The sequence below is a fragment of the Anarrhichthys ocellatus genome, unplaced genomic scaffold (genome assembly GCF_004355925.1).
Source record: "Anarrhichthys ocellatus isolate YVR2014 unplaced genomic scaffold, GSC_Weel_1.0 scaffold10, whole genome shotgun sequence".
NCBI lineage: Eukaryota > Metazoa > Chordata > Actinopteri > Perciformes > Anarhichadidae > Anarrhichthys > Anarrhichthys ocellatus.
In genome coordinates, this window is record NW_022280040.1 from 3,484,619 (window position 1) to 3,505,339 (window position 20,721).

Consider the following 20,721-nt stretch of genomic DNA (forward strand, 5'->3'; position numbering starts at 1 on the left):
CCCCCCCCTCCCCCCCCCCAACTCTTCCAAACCGACCACCCTTCCTGAGAGGAGACATGCTTTTTTTTTCTGATGACTATTCTGGTCGCTTTTCGGAGAGTCGTAAACAGAGGCTGAAACTTTCAAGTCCGCCTAATGTCTTCTTTTTATGGGAATAGCCTGCCGGGGAATTTAAAAGGATTTCTGTGTTAATTGAGTGATTTACAGGGAACAGCGTTATTTATTGTTTCACATTAACCCCCTTCAAATGGAACAAAATTACCTCAATATTCAGAGGAAAGATTTTAATCAGATTTAATTGTCTATTTTCCAGGATCCTCCGACATCTGTATCATTAGGCCTGAGGATGGAAGAAATGATCTTCAACTTGGCCGACACACACCTATTCTTTAACGACTTGGAGGTAGGTCTATTTCTATGTGTTTTTCTCTCTTCTTTAAGCTGCCTTTAGCGCCGCTATGTTCGTGATCTTCCCGAATGCCTTCTGTTCACCTTGCGATGGTCTGAGCGGTCAGAGGAATGTATAACTGGAGTCTATGAGCACTCCATCAAGTTTTCAGTTGAAGCAGCAACAACTGTTTCAAAGCGTGGAGCCTGTTTCTCAGTAATCAGTCCCATAGTGGTGAAGTATTACCTCGGAGCCCAACTACCATGAATTTTACATGTGCTGTCAGCCTCCGTCATTCCTGGGTCACCAGGCCTGCTCCCCAACCCCCGCCTCCGTCCCACTCCCACAGAGGCCAGCTCAATTTGTCAAGCTCTGGTGTTGCTGTGGCCACTCCGTCTGTCCGTGTCATGCTGTGTGCTTGGTGTCGCAGTCCACCTACACCCCAGACCCTAGCCTCACAGCATGAAGCCCCCGCCATGTCCCCTCCCACGCCTCTTTTGCCCCCCCCCCCCCCCCCCCACTCTCGCCCCCCCCCCCCCCCCTGATTCATGTATGGCGAGTGTGAAATCTGCCTCTGGGGCACAGGAATAGAGGGATCATGGGTAGGGAGGGGTGTGTGGTGGGATGTTAGAGTGTCTGCTTCACTCTGGGGAGAAGTAAAAGACCAGAGGGTCAGGGATGCTTATAGGCTCAGACTGCATGTACAGAAAAGTGTGTGCTACATTTGTCCGTACATAACGCATGCACCAGCTATCAGTGCTCATCACATGTTAACAATAAACAAAGCAATTCATCTCAATGCTATATCCCTCAACATTATAGCATTATCCAATTCTCTGTTTATGATTTTTATTTTTGCGATTTCTGTCCCTGCCTCCTCCTCCTCCTCCTCCTATGATTCTCTTTCTCCCAGTGAATGTGATCCCACTGACCCAGCACTTTTCCTCAGTGTCCTGCTTTATGCTGACCTCACAGTAGAGGAAATGTTTTGTTTGATACTTAAGTGTGAAGAGATCTGCAGCCGGTCTGCCAAGTCTCATTACTCACCACCATGTTCATGGAAGTGTTACACGAAGTAAACCCAAGAAGGAGGAAAAACCGGGAGAGAGAGAGAGAGAGAGAAAGACAGGGAAGGAAAACGTTCATAGTCTCCCAGACAGACGAGTGACTGAGATTCCAAAACGCAGTCATCGTGATCAAAGTTAATTGGCTGCAATTGACTGGTTAAATATTTCCTTATGCCCTGGCCATGTAGAATCCATTGTAGCTGCACTTTATTTAATAGATGTGCCCCAATCATTTGAAAAAAAAAATGGCAGTTTGTGACAACGCTTAAATGTGGATTTGCTCCACATCTGTCCCGTGTTTTGATTTCTTTTCATGTGTGATGAAACCGCTCACAGACAAATTGGCAGCTCAGGCTGCTTATAAAGTTATTGTAAAATGTGACGCGTATATTTCATCTGCTCTATCTCAGTAACGAAATTATTAGATTTTGTTTTTGACACTTTGAGGCTTTAGATATTTTCCAGCTAAAAGTAGAGCAGTATTATGACTAAAAGAGCAACGTGTGGTCCGCTGCAAGAATGCTTTTTAGGACGTCCAATTTCAAGACCCCTCTGCAGACGCTGCGATGATTGTCATTAACAATTATAGTAGAGGAGGAACGACATTCTATTGAAGACATATTGATCTCTCTTAAACTGAGCTGGGCCAGTCTGAGTGTTAAGTGCCAGTTCTCAGCAGTGCCTAACCAGTTGTGTTTCCTCTCTGCTGATTTACAGCCCTCCATCTCAGATAAAGCTAAATAGAGTCCAACTATAAATACCATAGCCAGCAGCAGTTATGTATTTAAGCATGTGCAGAAATGCATATGGTCCATCTAATTTAGTCTAAGCCATAAAGGGAGACCCCAGAGGCTGTGCAGAAACACAGGTGCAGAGTTAGTGGCCTAACGGGGTGTGTGTGTGTGTGTGTGTGTGTGTGTGTGCGCGTGCGCGTGTGCGTGTGTGTGTGTGTGAGTGGTCCATCTAAGAATTAACACTGTTGTCCTGCCCGCCTCTGCACAAGAACATTAAATATGGACTCAGTGTACCCACTTCTTCATTCGCAGTCTATAGTTTTTAAGGTAAATTAATCATTTTTAAATTCTCAAGGGTTGTTTACAAGCCTCTAAACATCACAATTAATCATAATATTGTGCTCAGCCTTTTAAAGCCACTCTCTAGTCTTGTGTATTATGTGTTCAAGTGTGTGTGTGTGTGTGTGTGTGTGTGTGTGTGTGTGTGTGTGTGTGTGTGTGTGTGTGTGTGTGTGTGTGTGTGTGTGTGTGTGTTGATAGAGCTGGTGAGTGACAATTCTGAAGAAAGTCATAAAAAGAAAGAGGGCACGCCAAAGGGGTCAACAGGGATCAGTTTCACCCTTACGTCTCTCTCTCTCTCTCTCTCTCTCTCTCTCTCTCTCTCTCTCTCTCTCTCTCTCCCTCTTTCTCTTCTAACCTTTTTCAGGATCAGCGCTCTCTCTTTTTTCATTCACCGTTAGATAGAACTGAAGGTGCGTCCCTCCCCAAAAGACTTCCCCTCCCAACCCACACACTCAAATCTCTCTATCGATTATCCTGCACAAAGCGTTTGCTGCTCAGCCCTTTAAAAGAACACAAAGTGTGGTGTTGTATGAACAGCACAGTCTGTTTTTATCCTCAAAAATGCTCTGACTGAAGGAAGTATTATAGGAAAGTAATTCAAGGCAATATGATCCCCATCGATGTGACCTCCACTGTATTAATTTTCCTTGTAGAAGAAGTTGTATTTCAATAATTACAGAGATAAACTTATAATCAATGTTTACACCTAAAACATTTTATACAAAATCTACATTTTTTGTAATTCGTTAATTAACAACAACTTCCTAAGGTAACGTCGATATTTTCATTAATTATTTATTCATTTATTTATTTGAATAATTATAATAACAATATTTTTCAAAATAATATACTTTTACTGGTAAATTACTCAGAAGATTTGTTGTTCATATATCTTATTTTTGAAATATAATACATTTTCACGCCAGCGCTGGGTGTGCGGTTGAATGTGGAGTTAATTGATGGTCTAAAGTGATGTGTATAATGAAGCCCACTGAGGCCGAGCGTGCCGGGAAGACTGACAGCTCTACTGTGACTCAGGGTGTGAGTTTACTGTAGGTGCGCTAACGCCGAGCGGTATGTGGGAACCGGGGGCCTCTCTCTCTCGCTGGCCGAGCCCCCTGCGTTCCCCCCTCTCAGTGGGGTACGGGAGGGCTGCCGTCTCCCACTTCCCTGGGTGAGAAAACAACCCTCCCTGTCTGGAGGATAAAGGGCATGGGGGCAAACCACTCACAGAGAGAGAGGGGGGGGGGAAGGTCTCTAAAGGTGGGAACATTTTAAATTAGTCCACCGATGCCTCCATGCTGTGTGCAACCCTCTCTCACACACTTATGCACATGCAAGCGAAAAATGTTGTGCTGCAAATTCGTACATAATGTACGAACACTCATGCAAGTACCCACGGACTCTCGAACTCACACACACACACATACCTGTGGAGCAACCCTGTGACACTGTGAGCTGACTACCTTTTATAGCTCCCAGCCTCAGTCCCAGGGTTGAAACCTCTGTCACTCTCACCCAGGGGCTGCCTGTTAATGAGAGATGCTGTGAAACGCATGGTTACCCTTTCCTAGTGGCTGAAATGGCCCTCCAGAGCCTCTTAGTGTGGAGCCATTCTGTTTGTTTTACGTCCCACCGTAGAGAGGCAGATCCTGTGCTCGCCATCCATGTGACTGGTAGCTTTATGGCCTTTTCCTTGATAGTATTTTCTTAGGATTTTACTCACAGTAAGGACGGAACATAATGCTAGCTTTGCTTTTCATTGAATCACGAAATCAAGTCAGTCAGTTGATCAGTCACCAACTGTACACTGTAGCTTTGTGGCACATACTTCAATGACACTATCATAACATGTAAAACTGAACAACCCATCGAGTTCTGCAACATTGAAAAACTGTGAAACCGAGGAATACGATTTTTTTTTTCTACAGTATGTTTTGTCAGATGGGCTTCTTTGGTTCTGTTCACACTGATGTGGGTATTTCATCATGTGCCTGGCCACTGATGCAGCAGTGCTGTCATGCTCCTCGACGTAACTCCATCACGTCTCGAGGCGGGGGCCGCTGATGTGTTTTGGAAAGACTACAGAGAGAAAGTGGAGGTTTCAAAGCCACCCTGTCAATCTTCGCTCCACAGAGCTCCACCTCACCCCCACCCTCTCTGCCCACTATCCTAACACAGCCAATAGGGGTTGAGGCTGCACGGAAAATATAACATTGCTGTCTGTTGACAAATGATGATATTTAAGAATAGATTTCTTGCCCTGAATTAAAGAGCACCTGCCCAGCATGGTCTGTGGGGGAAGAGAGCAGAAATGTGCACAGATTTTTGTCCAAGAATAAACAGTTTTTTCTATGGATACGTTTGTTGCGAAGGGAAAATGCTGAAACGACTGAGATTTAATATTACATTTAATGTCGCTCTCCTTGAGGTGTGGTTTGGACTTTGAATGCCAAAAAGGAGAATGATGAGAAGCAGCTTATCCATCACACCGTGCATCACACTTATTTATACTTTTCACTCCCTACCTGTGGGGTGATTCTTTTTTTTTTATTCAACTTTTCTAGTCATTATACTTGCAGACCGCTTCAGAAATTCCCTCTGCTCCTGAGCAATGCGTCCTCCCTCTTTTCCTGTTCGTGTGAATTTCTGTAAAACCAGCATCTACTTTTCTGTACCTGTGCTTTGTTTGGAGCCGCTGTTTGAATTCCGTGGCTGTTCAAGCACAGATTGTGGATTGGAATGAAGTGGGTTCGAAGAACTCTCCCTTTGTTACCCACATCCTGTGTTTGACCCCCAGGTAATCACAGCCCCCCCCCCCCCCCCCCTTCCCCCCCCTTCCCCCCCCCAGACAGGGGTGCCTGTGGTGGGAACAGAGAAGGAAGTTGCTGGGGTTCACAGACCGCGGGGGGGATGACAGCCACTGCCGGTGGAGTGGCGGTATTGAGAACATGCGAACCATGGATGAGCCTTTTTCACATGGCATTAGCCTGTAGGGTCACGAGGAATGCTGTGATGACGGCTGTTATCGCTCACACTGCGCTTTTGACCACCCACCCCCACCCCAACAGCTCACCTGAGGGAGGATGAGAGACAGGGGGCGAGCGGGGCAGCTTGTATCCAATAAGTGGACACTGACCTATAGACCTTCATAGGGGGGGGAAAGCAGGTCTAAGAGTTAGATAGATAGCATGGTCCTCTCTGTGTTTTGGTAACATTCATTGCTGACTTGGCCCCGTCTTTCTTCTCCCTGCCTCTGACTGTTGCAGTCACCACTCTGCAGCTCTCTCCGGGGCTGCAGGAAGACTCGGGCCGTCATCGCTGATTGCTTAATGACAGATGCCGGGGGGGGGGGGGACAAAGAGGGCTCTGATAGCTTCCTCCGCAAGTGAAGAGTGTTCAGCCGACTGGTGGAAAGACAGGGATACAGGGAAAGGAAGAGAGAGTGAATGATGTAGAGATGGAAGCATCCCGAGGCAGAAGCATCCTGTCTTCAATTGAGCATCTTCTTGGCATCGTTCCTGTATAGATGCAGACTCTTTGGTGGCGCAGATGAAAGAGAAGAATGCTGCTGATAAATTGAACAGAAAGATGGAGTGTTTGCCTAAGGAGTAATTGCGATGGCTTCTGGTGGAGGGTCTTCACTGCTGAGTACAGTAGGAACATCTGGCACGAGTTAGCGGTGATGTCGGTTTTAGAGAGACCACTGTTTGCTTGGTGAGGGGAGGATGGGGGGGGATTTGACGGAAAAGACATGTTCAAAAGGTTCTAAGAAGTTCTCTGACTGCCCTTCAAAGTGCCACCATCTTGAAGCCCTCTCATTCCATTGTTAATGTTATACAAACACAATAATAGCAGCATGTTACTTTTCCTTTAAGCTTTCCAATGACTCAGTGACTTGATGATGATTTGTTTTATCAACTCCTGCAAGCATATTTAAGTCAACACTAATATAACACAAAATAAATATATTCATCCTTTTATATGTGACACATCATTTTTGATTTGCAGTCTGTATTCTCAGTGTGCCTTTTTCACAGATGTTTTATTTATTTGGCATTTCATAATTCACCCCACCCCGTAGAGTTTCTTTCCATCCTATCCACGACTGTACTTAACTGACTTGAACCTGCACCATCCATGGCTCTGTGGTGTTTACGAGGCCTTCAAGTGCCTCCTAATGAGTATGTGTAAGGGTTACTGTACAACATTACCCACAGCCGCCTCCGCTATTAGCTTTCCCCGTCCTCCCAGGAAGCCAGTGCAGAGGTTTATGCCAGCCCCAGCTGGGAACAGTAATTGTTGGAGTCCGCAAATTCTTCCAACAACCCCCTCCCTATTTATTCACAGCGCACACACACACACACAAAAATATTCTATCTGGAGTTCTCAAGCTCAGCTGTTCACTAAGAATTATAATATCTACAGACTTAACTATGTAAACACAGAGCAACAAAGAGATGTAAAGGGGTACAGTCTATTTTTCTTGGCCATTTTAATTTAGTTTTAACGCTTAACATTAGTTGAGGTTTGATGTGTTTATTAGCTCTGAGGATTTGGGAAAAGTCCATGAAAAATCATTCATAATCAGGCAGCAATTATAATGGCAACGGTTAGGCCTAATTACTGAGACATATTTATGTGTTTCGGGTCATGTTGGAGTTCTGGCTCTGGCACCTAAAGTAGGCCCATAATTAACATGCTGAGTAATACGGTTCTCACATAGCTGTTTTGATCCATGCTGGCTGTCAGACTCTGAAAGAAACACATTGCAGGGGAAGAACAAGCAGCAGGAACTATTGTCATCAAACAAGGTGCCGGGAGACAGCATACAATTAGGCAATGATGTACCAAACGAGCGCTTTGCTGTCGGCTGATTGTGTAAAGTAATTACTGGATAATAGAAGCATTCCGGTCACTTGCACCAGAATGCTTTGAAAGAAGGCTGCATGAGGTGCTTAACCCGGGGTGCCGTTTTTGTTTTCCTAAACAAACTGACATGCCTCCACTACTTAAGAAATTAGGCACACCAGTACTTCTGGCTTGGGTTTCGCTCTGAGAAAGACATTTCGGAGATAATTTGCGAACATAAATTATCCACAAATTTGTTGGCAGCGGATCTCCAAGCTGGGACAAATTGCTGCTTTCTCCAACTATTAAAGATCTGCCGGTGATTGTCTAGAAACAGATTAGGCCAACAGAGCTAAGAGCCCCCCCGCCAACACCCCATCTCCAATTGGCAGTCCATCTTCTGGAACGTGGGGCTCAGAGCTGGCTCCATGTGAGGTCACTTTGGACTCTCTCTCCCCCCCAGCCTTTACCCGCTGCTCTCCACCATCCCCACCTCTCTATACCTTCCCCCCCTCCCTTATCGGGGTGCCGGAGCCCCACAGAGGAGGGGAGAGGGGTCACGGGGTCAAAGTCTTTTCCTCTTTGGATCTCAGGGCTTGCTGGGAGAGGCTTGGCGAGAGAATGGCTGCATTAGAGCAGGGGTTGGGGGTCAAGATTTTAATTCTGTTAAAGAACAGCTGGTTTGAGTTTCTCCTCACGTCGCTCTTCCCTCCCTTTCCCCACAAATCCAGGGAGATGAAAAATTTGTTCAGAGGGGAACCAGTAAAATAAAAAAGGTTTACAGTCCAAAGCCCTTACCCTTACCCTGCTCTAGCATTAGAGAGGAATGCAATAACGTCAGCATTTGGCCTCACTTAGATTGACTTAAAACAAGGAAGTCCTTTCTGTGTTTTGGTGTCTTAACAGACGGATGAAACTTAATTAAAAAGCTCAAAAAATCGGGAGGGATTTTTCATACTTGAGACCGGAGGAATTCCTCTCCCTCAAGTTTCAACTTCCATGAGAAATTATTATTTCTCACGTAACTTTAAACAGGTGAGGCTTACGATCGTTGGCAGCTACACAACACGCTTAAAACTCGTAGCTTTCCAGAGAAATTCTTTAAACTGCTTCATGGAGATGTCAATACGCTGTCTGTTATTCATTCTAGATTAGGGCTGACTGAAACAAATTGAGAGTTTGACGTCCCATTCAATTTCAAAGCCCTTTGCTCTTAACAAGGCTATTGCTCAAACTCCTGTTGGCTAAATCGCTAGCCACCACACATTTTAGCACAAAGAAGCTATAGTCTCTCTCTGCTCTGCCCCAAGTGAAATGTGTTGATCTCAATGCCAAGGCAGGACTCCCTCACATTTTTAGCTGGGTGAGGGGGACCGACCGGCGAGAGGCGATAAAGGGGGAGGCTCTACAGCCCTCCTATAAATGGAAAACTAATAACAGATTTTTTTGTCTGCGCTCTTTTGCCGGCTGACTGGCCCCGGGGCTGTGTTGGTGTGTGGCGCAGCAGCAATCAGAGGTCATAATTTCATTGGCGGTTAGCATCAGGTTCAATTTTTCTAGTAGGTTACATTTGCCAGAAAGTCTGGATTGTGTTACTGTGTACCAGCGGAATCAGTGCAGAGCTGCAGAATCCCTCTACCTTTCCAAGAGGAGCCAGGGACCCCCAAAGGGGAAGAGGAGTGTGCACACATGTTTAGAGATGCACACGCAGACGCATACACATGCACAGACTACTAGTGCTTTATACATTCAGCTAGCCTGCATACATCCTTCTACTGTGTGTATTTCTATCAGTACTCGCAGACATAGCTGTTCCAATGCCAACCTGGGGAGTTTTTGGAGTTGCTAGATTGAGGCTTAATTGTTTATGTCTGTGCGTGTGCATATCTTTAGACCCCTCTAGTGGTCGCAGTCCATTCTGACTAATGATGAGGTTAGTTTTTTGTTTGGACAGAGCTGGTATTGGCGCAAGGGAAGAAAAATGCTGAGAACTTATTCAAAAGGATATACAGAGAAAGTCAAGGCGAGTGGGATTAAGGGTGAGGTGTCCAGCCAAAGCACAAATTCCTGAATGAATATGTTGTTTCTGGTGAGAAATTACGAGGAACATGTGGTGAGAGTGCTTTCCCAAGAAAGAAACTTCTCTTCTTCTGAATCCTACGTTACTCAAAGTATTTGTGTTGTGTCTTCCAGGAATGTGACCAGGTACATATCGACGATGTGTCCTCCGATGACAACGGCCAGGATCTGAGGTATTGAATAGTCAGAATGAACTGTGCCATTTTGCTCGCATCAACGTTGGCGCAGCCTGTGCTGACAGATTCTTTTTTTATTTGTCTTCATCTCAGCACGTACAACTTCGGCGCTGACGGTTTCCACGCAGCGGCCACCAGTGCCAATCTATGTCTGGCCACAGGCGTGCGGGGAGGCGTGGACTGGATGAGAAAACTGGCCTTCCGCTACAGACGAGTAAAAGAAATCTACACCACCTACAAAAATAACGTCGGAGGTAATCCCCCCCCCCCCCCAACAAGCAGCACTGCTTTGTACAGATCTGTCGAGCAGAACTGAGCTTGTAGATGCATGTCTCCTCATTTGTGTGGCCGTTTGTGTGAGTGTTTGTGCGTGTGTTCTGAAAGCACACATGCCACACCACTTGGTCAGGGTAAATTTTGAAAATTTCAGTGGTATTCTGAGGGCTGGTCCAACCCAAACAATGTTACCCTGCGTTTCAGGTCTGCTGGGCCCAGCCAAAAGGGAAGCCTGGTTGCAATTGCGAGCAGAAATTGAAGCCTTGACGGACTCCTGGTTAACACTGGCACTGAAAGCACTAACATTAATCCACTCAAGGTAGGACTCCAGTGAGGAAAATTGTATCCAGTCCCATACCGCACATATATAAACTCTCATGTGGTGTAAATAAGTCAACTCCATTCTCCTAAGCTATTAAAGAAAACACCAATGCTCTTCTGGATGGACTTTGTCTTCTGATATTTGAAAGTGTGCTTAGAGATCCGACTTTAAAAAGCTGTGATTCAACCTTTCACTGGGTGACATGTTTTAAGCATTTGATACATTGCGGCGTCTTTATTTTCTGTACGCTGTGTTTTCTTTTGTCCTCCCTCAGAGTGATGTAGAATGATGTCATCCCTTTTGCTCTCCTCCCCTGTCTCTCTGCTGCAGGTCAAACTGTGTGAATATCCTGGTGACCACCACGCAGCTCATCCCTGCCCTGGCTAAGGTCCTGCTCTACGGCTTGGGGATCGTCTTTCCTATCGAGAATATTTATAGTGCAACCAAAATAGGTAAAATGTGGGATTTCAGCCCTCTTTTGTTTTGCCCGTTGTGATCAATCTGTCACTTTGGGACATTAATGCTTGTTGTTTTAGCTTGGTGAGTGTAAAGAATTAAGACACACGTGCTACCTAAGTGATGGGACAGAGGCGTGGATGGGGTGGGAGATTCAGTCACCGGAGACGGTTGATGTTCTTCTATGAAGGAATAGGCCTAATCAGCCTGGGATTATTTTCCTGGAGCTGGGCCTGTGCTGGGCCTCCCCAGGCCTCTCCTGTTCAGTCTCTGCATATGAAACCACTTCTGCACATTTATGTCATTCCACAGCAACAAGACCCCCCCCCCCTTTCCCTCCAGTACTTCCCCTTCTTCACTGTTTCAAATGCAAAATAAACATCAAGCTTCACTCCCGCAACGTTTTCAGGCCCATCAGCGCAGGAGTCTGGAGCGGAGTGTAGCTCAGGGCTCCTCGGTGCGTTAAGCGCACCAGTCCTCCTAACCCAGACCCTGTGGCATGCAAGAGTGATTTTGGCTGATTTAAGTCCATTTGTCCCATGGTTGAGGAGCAGAAGGGCAGAGTTAATGCGTTTCAGATTGCCTTTATCTGAGGGCTGATCTTATCACATCTCCTTGCTGAGCTCAAAGTGTTTACACTCTGCCCTATTTTGTACGTGTGGTGTTTTTAAAGGGGCTCTTGTCACCCTGTGCCTTTGAATCAACTTGACGGTGTTTAGTGTGGGTCCGTGCGAGGGTCTTTGTATCTGTTTGCATCCACTCAACGCTCCACTAACATCCTGCTTGTCGACTCCCCCACAGGGAAGGAGAGCTGCTTCGAGAGAGTAATTCAAAGGTTCGGGAGGAAAGTTGTTTACATTGTTGTTGGAGACGGTGTGGAAGAGGAGCAAGGCTCAAAAAAGGTAAGACGTCTTGGAATAATAGACACCACATACTGCATACACATCGAGTCCTCTGGTGAAAACATTCGTCGGAAAACACACGGAGATAGGAGAAAAGAAAATGTTTGGACTTTCCCTAAGGTCAGGAGTTCATTATTGAATGCTCACAGAACACAAAACATACCTGCCATACTTTTCCAAAGAAAGGAATCAGCACTCTAGCTCTGTCCTCCTCAACAGTCTTACTTTACTTTCATTCGTTTATCCTCTTATAGGGCATCCAAGTACAAGAGAGAAAGTCTGTAGTGTGTAATCAGTGCTCTTCCTCCGCCATCTCAGGTTTACAGAGCAGGGGAGGGTAGATGGCATAATTATATATTCCTGCTCGCTGCCCTGAGCAGCGTGAATGCTGTGTGTGTAATGCTAGCCCTTTCAGAACCAGCGCGCATAAAGGAGACTTAAATCATTGTTGATGAAATTAGAATATTTACTGCAATGCCAAGCCTGTTAGCACGAGAAAGGTTCAAGAAAGCCGACGGTATCTGTTCAGGTGCCTCTTACGTTGCCCATACCTGTCCTCTCTTGCTCCGCAATTTGTGTACTCGGCGTTTCTGCCAAGTTTGGATGTACACCAAATGCGACATGCAAAAGCCGCACACAGCAAAGATATTCATTAGCAAAATTAATCGGCGGCCCAAGAGCATATTTCACTGACAGTTACGGTGAGCCACACTGTCAGAGTGTAGACGTGGAGTTTCCCTTTGAAAAGCCTCCAGCTCCCTCTTCACCTGTTTTTCAGTAAACAGCGAGGAGAAGCGTGAGGACAGATGAAGAGCGATGAAGAGCGATTAGGCAGCGATTAGGAAGAAGTAGCAACCTTTACCCTGGAGAGGTGTGTAAAACAATAGCTCTGTGTTATGGAAAGCAAACACACCCTGGGAATATGGACTTGAGAGATGATTGTGGAAAAATATGCAAATATTTTCACTCCGTCTTGAGTTGTTGGATTGTGACATTGATGGAAGGATAAGGCGTTTTTTTTTTTTTTTTCCCCCTCCGTCTGAGTAGTGTGAGTCCCACGACATGGCATGCGGTAAAAGGTTTCTGTGTCAACATCAGAGAGGACTTGAAATAACACAACAATTTCACCCGTCAGGAGGCGCACATCAGACGTGACATTGTGAGAACTACAGAAGTCTAAAAGTTCTCTCGGGCCCTCATTCCTCCACCTAAAAAAGGAAAAATCTGCAATCCCTGAAACAATTCCGCCTTCAGTTATTACCATCGCCTGGGAGAGAAGGCAGAGATAGCATCTGCCGCTTTTAAACTTAAAAGCAAAGACAATTTACAAAACAAAAAGCAAAGAGCTTTTTTAAGGGTCAGTGCAGGCTCTTCTAAGCGGAACATATGCCTGGGAGAGGCCATACCTTTGATAAGGGGAGTGTAATGGGCTCCGCACACTGAGGAGCCGAGGACTCTACCTGACAAGCTCCTTTCATTCTCTGCGACTCAGGTTTCTCCCCCCGTCCTCTGCTCGGGAACAACAGCTCATTTGCACCGTCCCAAACACACACACTGGCAGGCAGGAGGTTCACTCAAAAGAGCCTGTGGGGAGTTCACTTCTGGTGAGGTTGGAGACAGCCACTGGATTAGTTTGGTGGTATAAAAGTACATGTTAATGCAGGAGAGAAATTAGGTAGAGGCCGCAAAGACATATGCACAAGGGAGCAAGAGGTGCAGTCTGCGTGCGTTATTAATATGATTGCTATACCTGGTGAAAGGACCAGGCTTTCTCCATTCATTGAATGTTTTAGCTGTGGTGTAAAGAGTCAAATCTTCTTTGCGCTTAGATGTTTTTTTTCAATATCGATTGATATGTCTATTATTTTTTGATAATAACTCAGCTTAAAAATGCCCATTACGGTTTCCCAACATCTTTTAATTTGCTTTTCTGGAGGAAAAAAAAAAGAATCTCTGGTGTGTGTTTTTTGCTTTGATAAATTACTGAACGGATCGATTCAAATCTTGTATATTTCTTATTAGCCCTAAAATGTGTCACATCAAGTGTTTTAAATCAAATGTATTTCATTCCACCCTCAGCACAACATGCCCTTCTGGAGGATCTCCAGCCATTCAGACCTCATGGCCCTCCACCACGCTCTAGACCTGGAGTACTTGTAGCACTACACCACCACCGTACACCCTGCTCCGCCTCAGCACACCCTGCAACCTTTCACCTTCGCCCTCCGTCCCCGTCCCACGCTTGCCACAGATCCTACAGCTCAGAAAATACCCCCCCCCCCTCCTCCCTGTGCGGCCTGGCGTCTGTCTTCCACTACACAGGAAGAAAAGAAGAGGAGAATGGAGGAAAAAAAAAAGAAAAAAAAGGCTGAGCACACGGTTAATGTGCTGACATATGGTCACACTTCGTCTTAACCCTAAACTTTTTTTTTTTTCTCTCTGGAAGCGAAGGAGAGAGGTGAATTTACGGCGCTGCAGCTGCTTGCCCTGGTTACTGTGAATTGGCCGTTTTCTGAAGCTGTCAAAGTGTTTTACGGCCCCCTGTTTGTGCCGGGACTCTTTCAGGGTTCACACCTGTGAGGAGAGCAGAGCTACTGATGGCCTCGCCCGCCCCGCCACAGAACTCAGCTACAGTAAACCACAGGCCCACGACTACTGGTGGTGACATTTCTCCGTCCCTCTAGCTGTTCACCCCCCCACCCCCCGTCTCTTTCTGTTCCTTATCTGTCAACCTACTTTTTAGTCTCTCTTCCGTCACGGGACAGACAGACAAAGCGACTGCTCCTCTGTTAACCGTCAGCCTGGGAGTCCTGTGCTTGTTATTTATGAACGGAGACTTTGTGAGCGGCACCGCGCCACCGAGAAGGTACCTCGACGACAAAAGACTTGTGCCTTTGACAAAGTACTATTGATTTACACCACAGCGAGAGGAAGACGATTATGGAAGAAACAAAACAAAAAAAGGGGGAGTTTTCTAAATATTTAAGGAAAATTACAAAAAACTTTATTTACAATGCTGAGACAATCGTGTATAGAGGAAATCTTTTTTGTGTGTGTAAGTTTGTAATCACTGGACTATTCCTTCCTATATTCATTTAGGTACGTGCTCTTGAAAGGTGGCAATGCTTTTTCATTGAAGTAAAAAAAAAAATAAATAATCAAAGGCATCCCATCGCACATGAGCTTGTGCGGCGCCTGAAAGTGTTGATGTGTTCAAGTTTTGTTCAATAAACAAATATGTAGATAATGGGATTTTGTGATAAATTGTTTTGTCAAGACCAAAAGCATGGATGTCAAGTGTCAATGACCTTTCATTTGATTCTGTGATGTTTCTCGTCCTTACAGGAAACTTCAGTCACATCTTTATACAGCATAACAGGTCTCCTCTACTGCAAGTCCTTTTAGACTCATATTTGAAAGGGAAAGAGGTATTTGGTTTTTTTGGGCGGGGGGGGGGTTGTTATTCAGACAGGTAGCTCACATCTTTGTCCTTATGGCATTTCACCAGCTTGTAGCCCTAACCCCATATATTTGGAAGCAAACTTAATTCTGATGTTATTTTGGATATGGAGTGAGAAAACTCACAATTTCCTGCCTCCTGAGAGCCATGTTAACAAATTTGAAGAAAGTCTGAGATTTGACAAGCAGGCTTGAATAGGTTTTATTATCTTTTTTACAAGCGCTATAACAACTTGTACAGCGAGCGTAATTTTGTATGATGTAGTGTTTTTAATTTCGACTTTTAAATTACATTCTGTGTCACACTTTGAAATAGTTGAAAGACATAAAGCCCTTTGCATAATGCTTCTACGTCTGTGGATGGGGAAACCATAATTAACATTGAGAGAAAAGCCACTAACTTCGAGGGGTTTGTGAACATACAGGACATGTGCTATCGACTGTGAATTTCTTAAAACGGAAACCCATTCGTTGTGTTTCTAATTTTCCCTCCTTTGCACATGATCACTGTTGGCCTTTACGTTTCAATTTGGATCCCTCCCTCCCCCGACCCCCCCCCCCCCCCCCCCCACCCCATCTTCTCAAAACAACTTCTTCCCCCGCTCTCCGGGGGTATCTACATATTGCTGCTAGATCAAGGTAATGGTAGGTAACTAGAGGAAACGTTTTATAGATTCATACAGCACGCTTTTTTTATTATGTTGCAAACATAAATGCAAACTGGAAATACTTTACACTACATGGGCCTCATTGTGAAATGCAAAAGATTGTTGTGTCTGCAAAATATGTGTACAGATGTTTTTGACATTATTATTTGATTGTGTTTAAATTAATAAAACTGATTTGTGAACTATTACATGTTGACCTCTGATTTTTTTATTTATTTAAAACTACGACTTAAAACATTATTTAGAATATTTTGTAAAACACAGTTTAACACTGACATTAAAATACTTTTGTCTGTGGACAAAATAGTTTTATTTAACTGCTTTCCATTGTGTGTTAGTAGTACTGTCCCCAGTGTCCTGAGACTGATGTCACAGGCCTCAGCGCCTAATCCCACCAGGAAGCAAACAGAAACTGGAGCTGGTGCAAGTCTAGACCAAACAACATCGCACCCCCACATGCTAATGACATCCTTCATATCTGCACAACAGCGAGTACAAATATACAATCGTAACAAGGCTACGATCGAGTGACAGGCATGCTTTTGTTTAGGAATAACTAACGTGACTTGAAGACTCTTAACGTATCCGTGATTGCATTTCTATTGATTATTTATTTTTCATAATTCCGGTGAGACAATGCAAGATTTTCTCGACAGCCTCAACAATGTAAAACGCGCGTCACACATTTGTGAGGCTCCAGCAGCCGAGCCAATGCTCAGCCCAGTATTTTTAATAGTTCTATCCTCATAGCGTATGTCTGGAGGGAGCCTCCATGTATAATTAACATCAATCAAACAACTCAAAGTCATAGAGAGCTGCGTTAGTTTAAATAACACATGAACAATATTTATGAGGCTGGTTTTATGAGGTGGTCACAGCTAAGACAGTCCAGCATGTAACACTAGCCCAGACGGGGAAGAAAGTGTCCGGCCTTCAAAACCACGTTGGAGAATTTAGCATGCGTGGAATTTTATTCAGAGCCGCGCAGCTCGTTTAATATCCAGATCAATTATGTTTTCAGATGGAGTGGGAGTGATGGCCGGAGTGAGGCGTGCATGTCTGCCAGGCTGGACAAAGCAAGTCGGGCTGCTACCGCCGGAATGTGCCGGCACAATGCCCCCTAATGTGCTTTTTCCACATCCGAACAGCTGAAAGACTAAGTAGTGTCTGTGGTCCTGACTGGCTGTCTTTCTCGGAGAGGAGAACTGCTCTCTCTGCAGCACAGAATAGAGGTTTGTTCTCTTTGATAAGTTTTCCCGATGCTCAGAGACCTGGCAGAAAAAGTCAGACGCAACCAGACCAGACGTTTTGTGAAAGAAAAAGTGGGTGTCCCGGCATGTCGGCCAGCCGCTCTGGCTGCTCGTGCAAAACAGAGGGGAACAGAAATAAGAGCTAGATCGCGTCTGTATGGCTTGTACCTGACTTACAATCCTCTACCACAACTTTGATCGTCTTTGAGATTTATCACCAGTTGATGTTGTTGTAGATCCAGCGAACATGTCGTGTGTTTGCTTTTGTTAGATATTGGTGGTTCCTATGCTTTAATCAGGCTTAACAGTAACCATGTAATTCTCAAGAGGCCTGATCTTCACTGAACTCCCGTCAACCCCCTTGTGGAAATAAAGGGGCCATTACCTAGCAGGTCCTCTGTTGGGCATTCCTCTCCGGGACGTCCCAGCAAAGCGCCCGCCCTCCATAAAACTGTACTGCAATAATAAACAACGCCATTGGTGATTTACGACCTTGCCCAGACAGTGATTTCATGCAGATTTCCATAGAGGGGGCCTCTGACGGTGCATCACAATTGAACTAATATTGTATTACATGCATATCAAACTCCCCCCCCCCCCCCCCCCCCTAAAAAAACCTGATCTGCCACATCTCTTTTATGAGCAGGAAGCCTATTAATAGGCTTCTCCTCTTGGTGGCTAGTGTGTCAAAAGTTAGGGGGATTTGTCTCTCTAGCAAGCAGATGTCCACAGATTGAGACAATAAGAGAAAGAAGGGAGGAGGAGACATAAAGCCTCCATCCGTCAGCAGAGCTGCAAGGAGTTTCTGCTCAATCTAAGAACCAAAAGGACCCACTATTAGGTTGTTTCAGTCTGCATTTCTTTATTCCTGGTTTGGCTGATGCAGTTTATCTGGAGGCAGAGATAGACGAAACCCGCTGTCACTGACTGCAGCTCCTCCTTCGGTGGTTTTCAGACGCAGAGAGGTTTCTCGCTCCTCTCCAGAGCGCAGGGCTCATTTAGCCCTCGCAGGCAGCGAGAGTGACAAACCTGTTGTCACGCCGTGGCGGTCGGTGGTGCTAAACTAGGCCCTTTGTTGACTGTTTGTTTGTTTCTCAGTTACAGGGACTTGACAGGCAGAGTGGGACAGGGACAGCTGGTAATCAGGAAGCTGTGGATGCCTGGGATCCCAGCCAGGAGTGTCAACTCCGAAGGGGCCAGGCGTCCACAGCTATGCCTGTCCCACACAGACGAGGCATTCCCAAGGGAGTCTAGACCTCGACAAAGTTATGCATATACGTTGGTGGCAAATTTGAGTCTGATTGGTGGAGAAAAGATTTGGTTTTAATGGATGTGCAAAGTGGTTTATGACTCAAAGAGGTCACACAACACATGCACCCATTGATGAGGAAATTGTATTTGCAAAGTATTAGGGGTTTCTGGAATCCCGCACTACAAATTATGTGTTATTCTACTATAAGTAGTTGTTTTGACAAATCCCATGCTGTTTCAATAAATCATTGAGGTACAGTGGCAGCCTTTGTCTCTCATCATGCATGTACCCTACACTAGCACCGCAGTAGTTGCTTGTTAAATCAAAAACATGTTGACGTGTTACTCTTCTGTCTGCCAGTCATCAAGATGCTGCAGTAATGTTTATGTATTCAAACTAATGTCTTCGGAAGTTGAAGCAGTAACTCCCGCTGCGTGCCTCCTCCAAAAATATAATTACTTGTTCAACGAGTGCTGTAGCTCAGCAGCTACTGAAGTTCATTCGCTGAGCAAATTCAGCAACAAAGGCACACTTTCACATAACCTCTCACCACGGCTCACACCCACCATGAGGTCGTAGTGTTGCGTTTGCCAGGGCCCTGGCCTGGAGCGATGCTCACCGTCTGCCCAACCGCACCACAGCTCCACCTGCATCTGCGGTCTAACACACACACACACACACACTCCCTCATATTTACTGGGCCCACCGCGCCACTCTATTTGAAGGTGAGTGGCAGAGATTTATATGGCAAGCTAAGGCCACCCTACAAATGTGAGAGTGAGTGAGTGTGTGTGTGTGTGTGTGTAAATGTGCACGTGGATGACTTCTTAGCTAACTCTGAGCTATGAGCTACCTGGTTCCTGAGGGTTTATTTGGCTGCTGCTGCCCCTCCAGACCTCCCTGTATGATGTGTGTGTGTGTCTGTGTGTGTGTGTGTGTGTGTGTGTGTGCACGTGTGTGTGTGTGTGTGTGTGTGTGTGTGTGTATTTGTGCGTGCTCAGAAAGTGTACGTGTGTGTTTGCAAGGACCTCCCTCTCGGGTGTTAATTGGGCTGGCTCTCCCAAGTCGGGTCCCGGACCCGGGCCAAGCTCCCTCTCGTCTGGCAGCAGAAGGAGCCTCTCGGTCACTTTAATAAACTCGATGTCATCCGGTTAATAAAACAGCCTTGCGTCCCGCCTTGGCTTGTCTTTGCTCAATAAGTCACCGGTGGTGTTATTTTTTCTAGAAGTAGAAATGAAGGAAAGGTGAACCCTGTTTCATAGGGAGGTGTTTTTTCCCCCCGTTAGTCCTGCTGCTGCTTTATGTCCTGAAATTCTACAGCAGAAATAATTCATTTAATTATTTTACACTTGCCAGAAGCTACGACCGCATGGATATATTATGTAACCTTACTCAAGGAACAAAATGCAATTTGAGAAGAAATAGAGGTTTTAACATTGTGTCAGTGCTCTATGTCTACGTGCTCTGGTGTGCCCCAGTGACATGTTTCCTGTATATCTAAAGGGTCGGTTCATCTGATTGATAAAATCCAGTGTGAGCACTGAATTTCTGGAGTGAGCTAACGTTAAGCTAGCTGATGATGGTCAGTAAATCCCTGCAAACCCCATAGGCTGGCTGCTTGCTAAACCAGAATGTCTGTTTTCTATTTCTACACATATTAAATACCAGAGATGTGAAGAGTTGCTATTGAGGCTGTGGAGTTGTTTCCTGCTGAGTGAGTGTTGAAAGTAAAGTACAAGTGAGTATTGTACCTTATTACTTTTGCCAATATTACTTGCCCAACGCTGTTCTCACTTACCGCTACTGCCACCCTCAATACAATGTGTGGTATAGGGTTAGCGACATCTCTGGATAATCCCCACCACACGCTGTCGACAGCCACTTTCTTTGGTAGTAGGAAGTTCCAATGAAAACTGTCGACAACAAGGTCTGTGAATTATCCAGAGTAACCCTGACATGTTGTTGTTGACATTTTAAAACATATTCTAAATACATTCTAATGTGAGCTACAATGGACTTGTATTGCTCCAAATATCTAAAAACCTGTGTACACATTACTACAGCTATTTGCAGATACCACTGAGGATAAGTGAAATTTGGGTAAACAACTTAACAAAAAAGACACTTATCTTATAAATAGAAAAGAACGACATGGGAGTTGTTTTATGCCACATTTCTCTCTCTAGGTATTTTTCCTCAGTCTGTCTCTTTTTCTTGGGCCCATTCTGCCCCAGTAGGAATGTTAATGTTACGTTCCAGTTGGCTGAAATGGTTTCTCTGCTCTGCCGCTGTCTGAGCAGGGGACACAGAGGGGATGGAGGTGCAGCACAGGGGGGGGGGGGGGGGGGGGGGGGGGGGGGACAAGAGAAAATATTCTATATCCTGGGTGACTCCGCTCTTCTCTGGGATTACAAAGGGTTTAACTGGTGGATGAAGGAGAGCAAAGTGGTAAGTGACATTTCTGGTCAGGGAATATGGCAATCAGCAGCATGGAGCCCC

At 45.4% G+C, this 20,721-nt stretch overlaps 1 protein-coding gene across 21 annotated transcripts in view; it reads left to right on the forward strand.

Annotated features, from left to right (window-relative positions):
* Positions 1–13,919, forward strand: part of eya1 (EYA transcriptional coactivator and phosphatase 1) — a 58,222-nt gene extending 44,303 nt beyond the window's left edge. For 10 of the 21 annotated variants that reach the window (XM_031850078.1, XM_031850094.1, XM_031850076.1 and 7 more), the window contains 7 exons: positions 314–403; positions 9,576–9,634; positions 9,731–9,891; positions 10,118–10,232; positions 10,566–10,687; positions 11,493–11,593; positions 13,673–13,917. In XM_031850078.1, the coding sequence (XP_031705938.1) occupies positions 314–403; positions 9,576–9,634; positions 9,731–9,891; positions 10,118–10,232; positions 10,566–10,687; positions 11,493–11,593; positions 13,673–13,753 (729 nt within the window). In that variant the 3' untranslated portion in view covers positions 13,754–13,917. Of the gene's footprint in view, positions 1–313; positions 404–9,575; positions 9,635–9,730; positions 9,892–10,117; positions 10,233–10,565; positions 10,688–11,492; positions 11,594–13,672 lie in introns of all 21 variants that reach the window. The other 11 variants (XM_031850081.1, XM_031850082.1, XM_031850083.1 and 8 more) reach the window with 4 other exon arrangements.
* Positions 13,920–20,721: the final 6,802 nt, after the last annotated feature.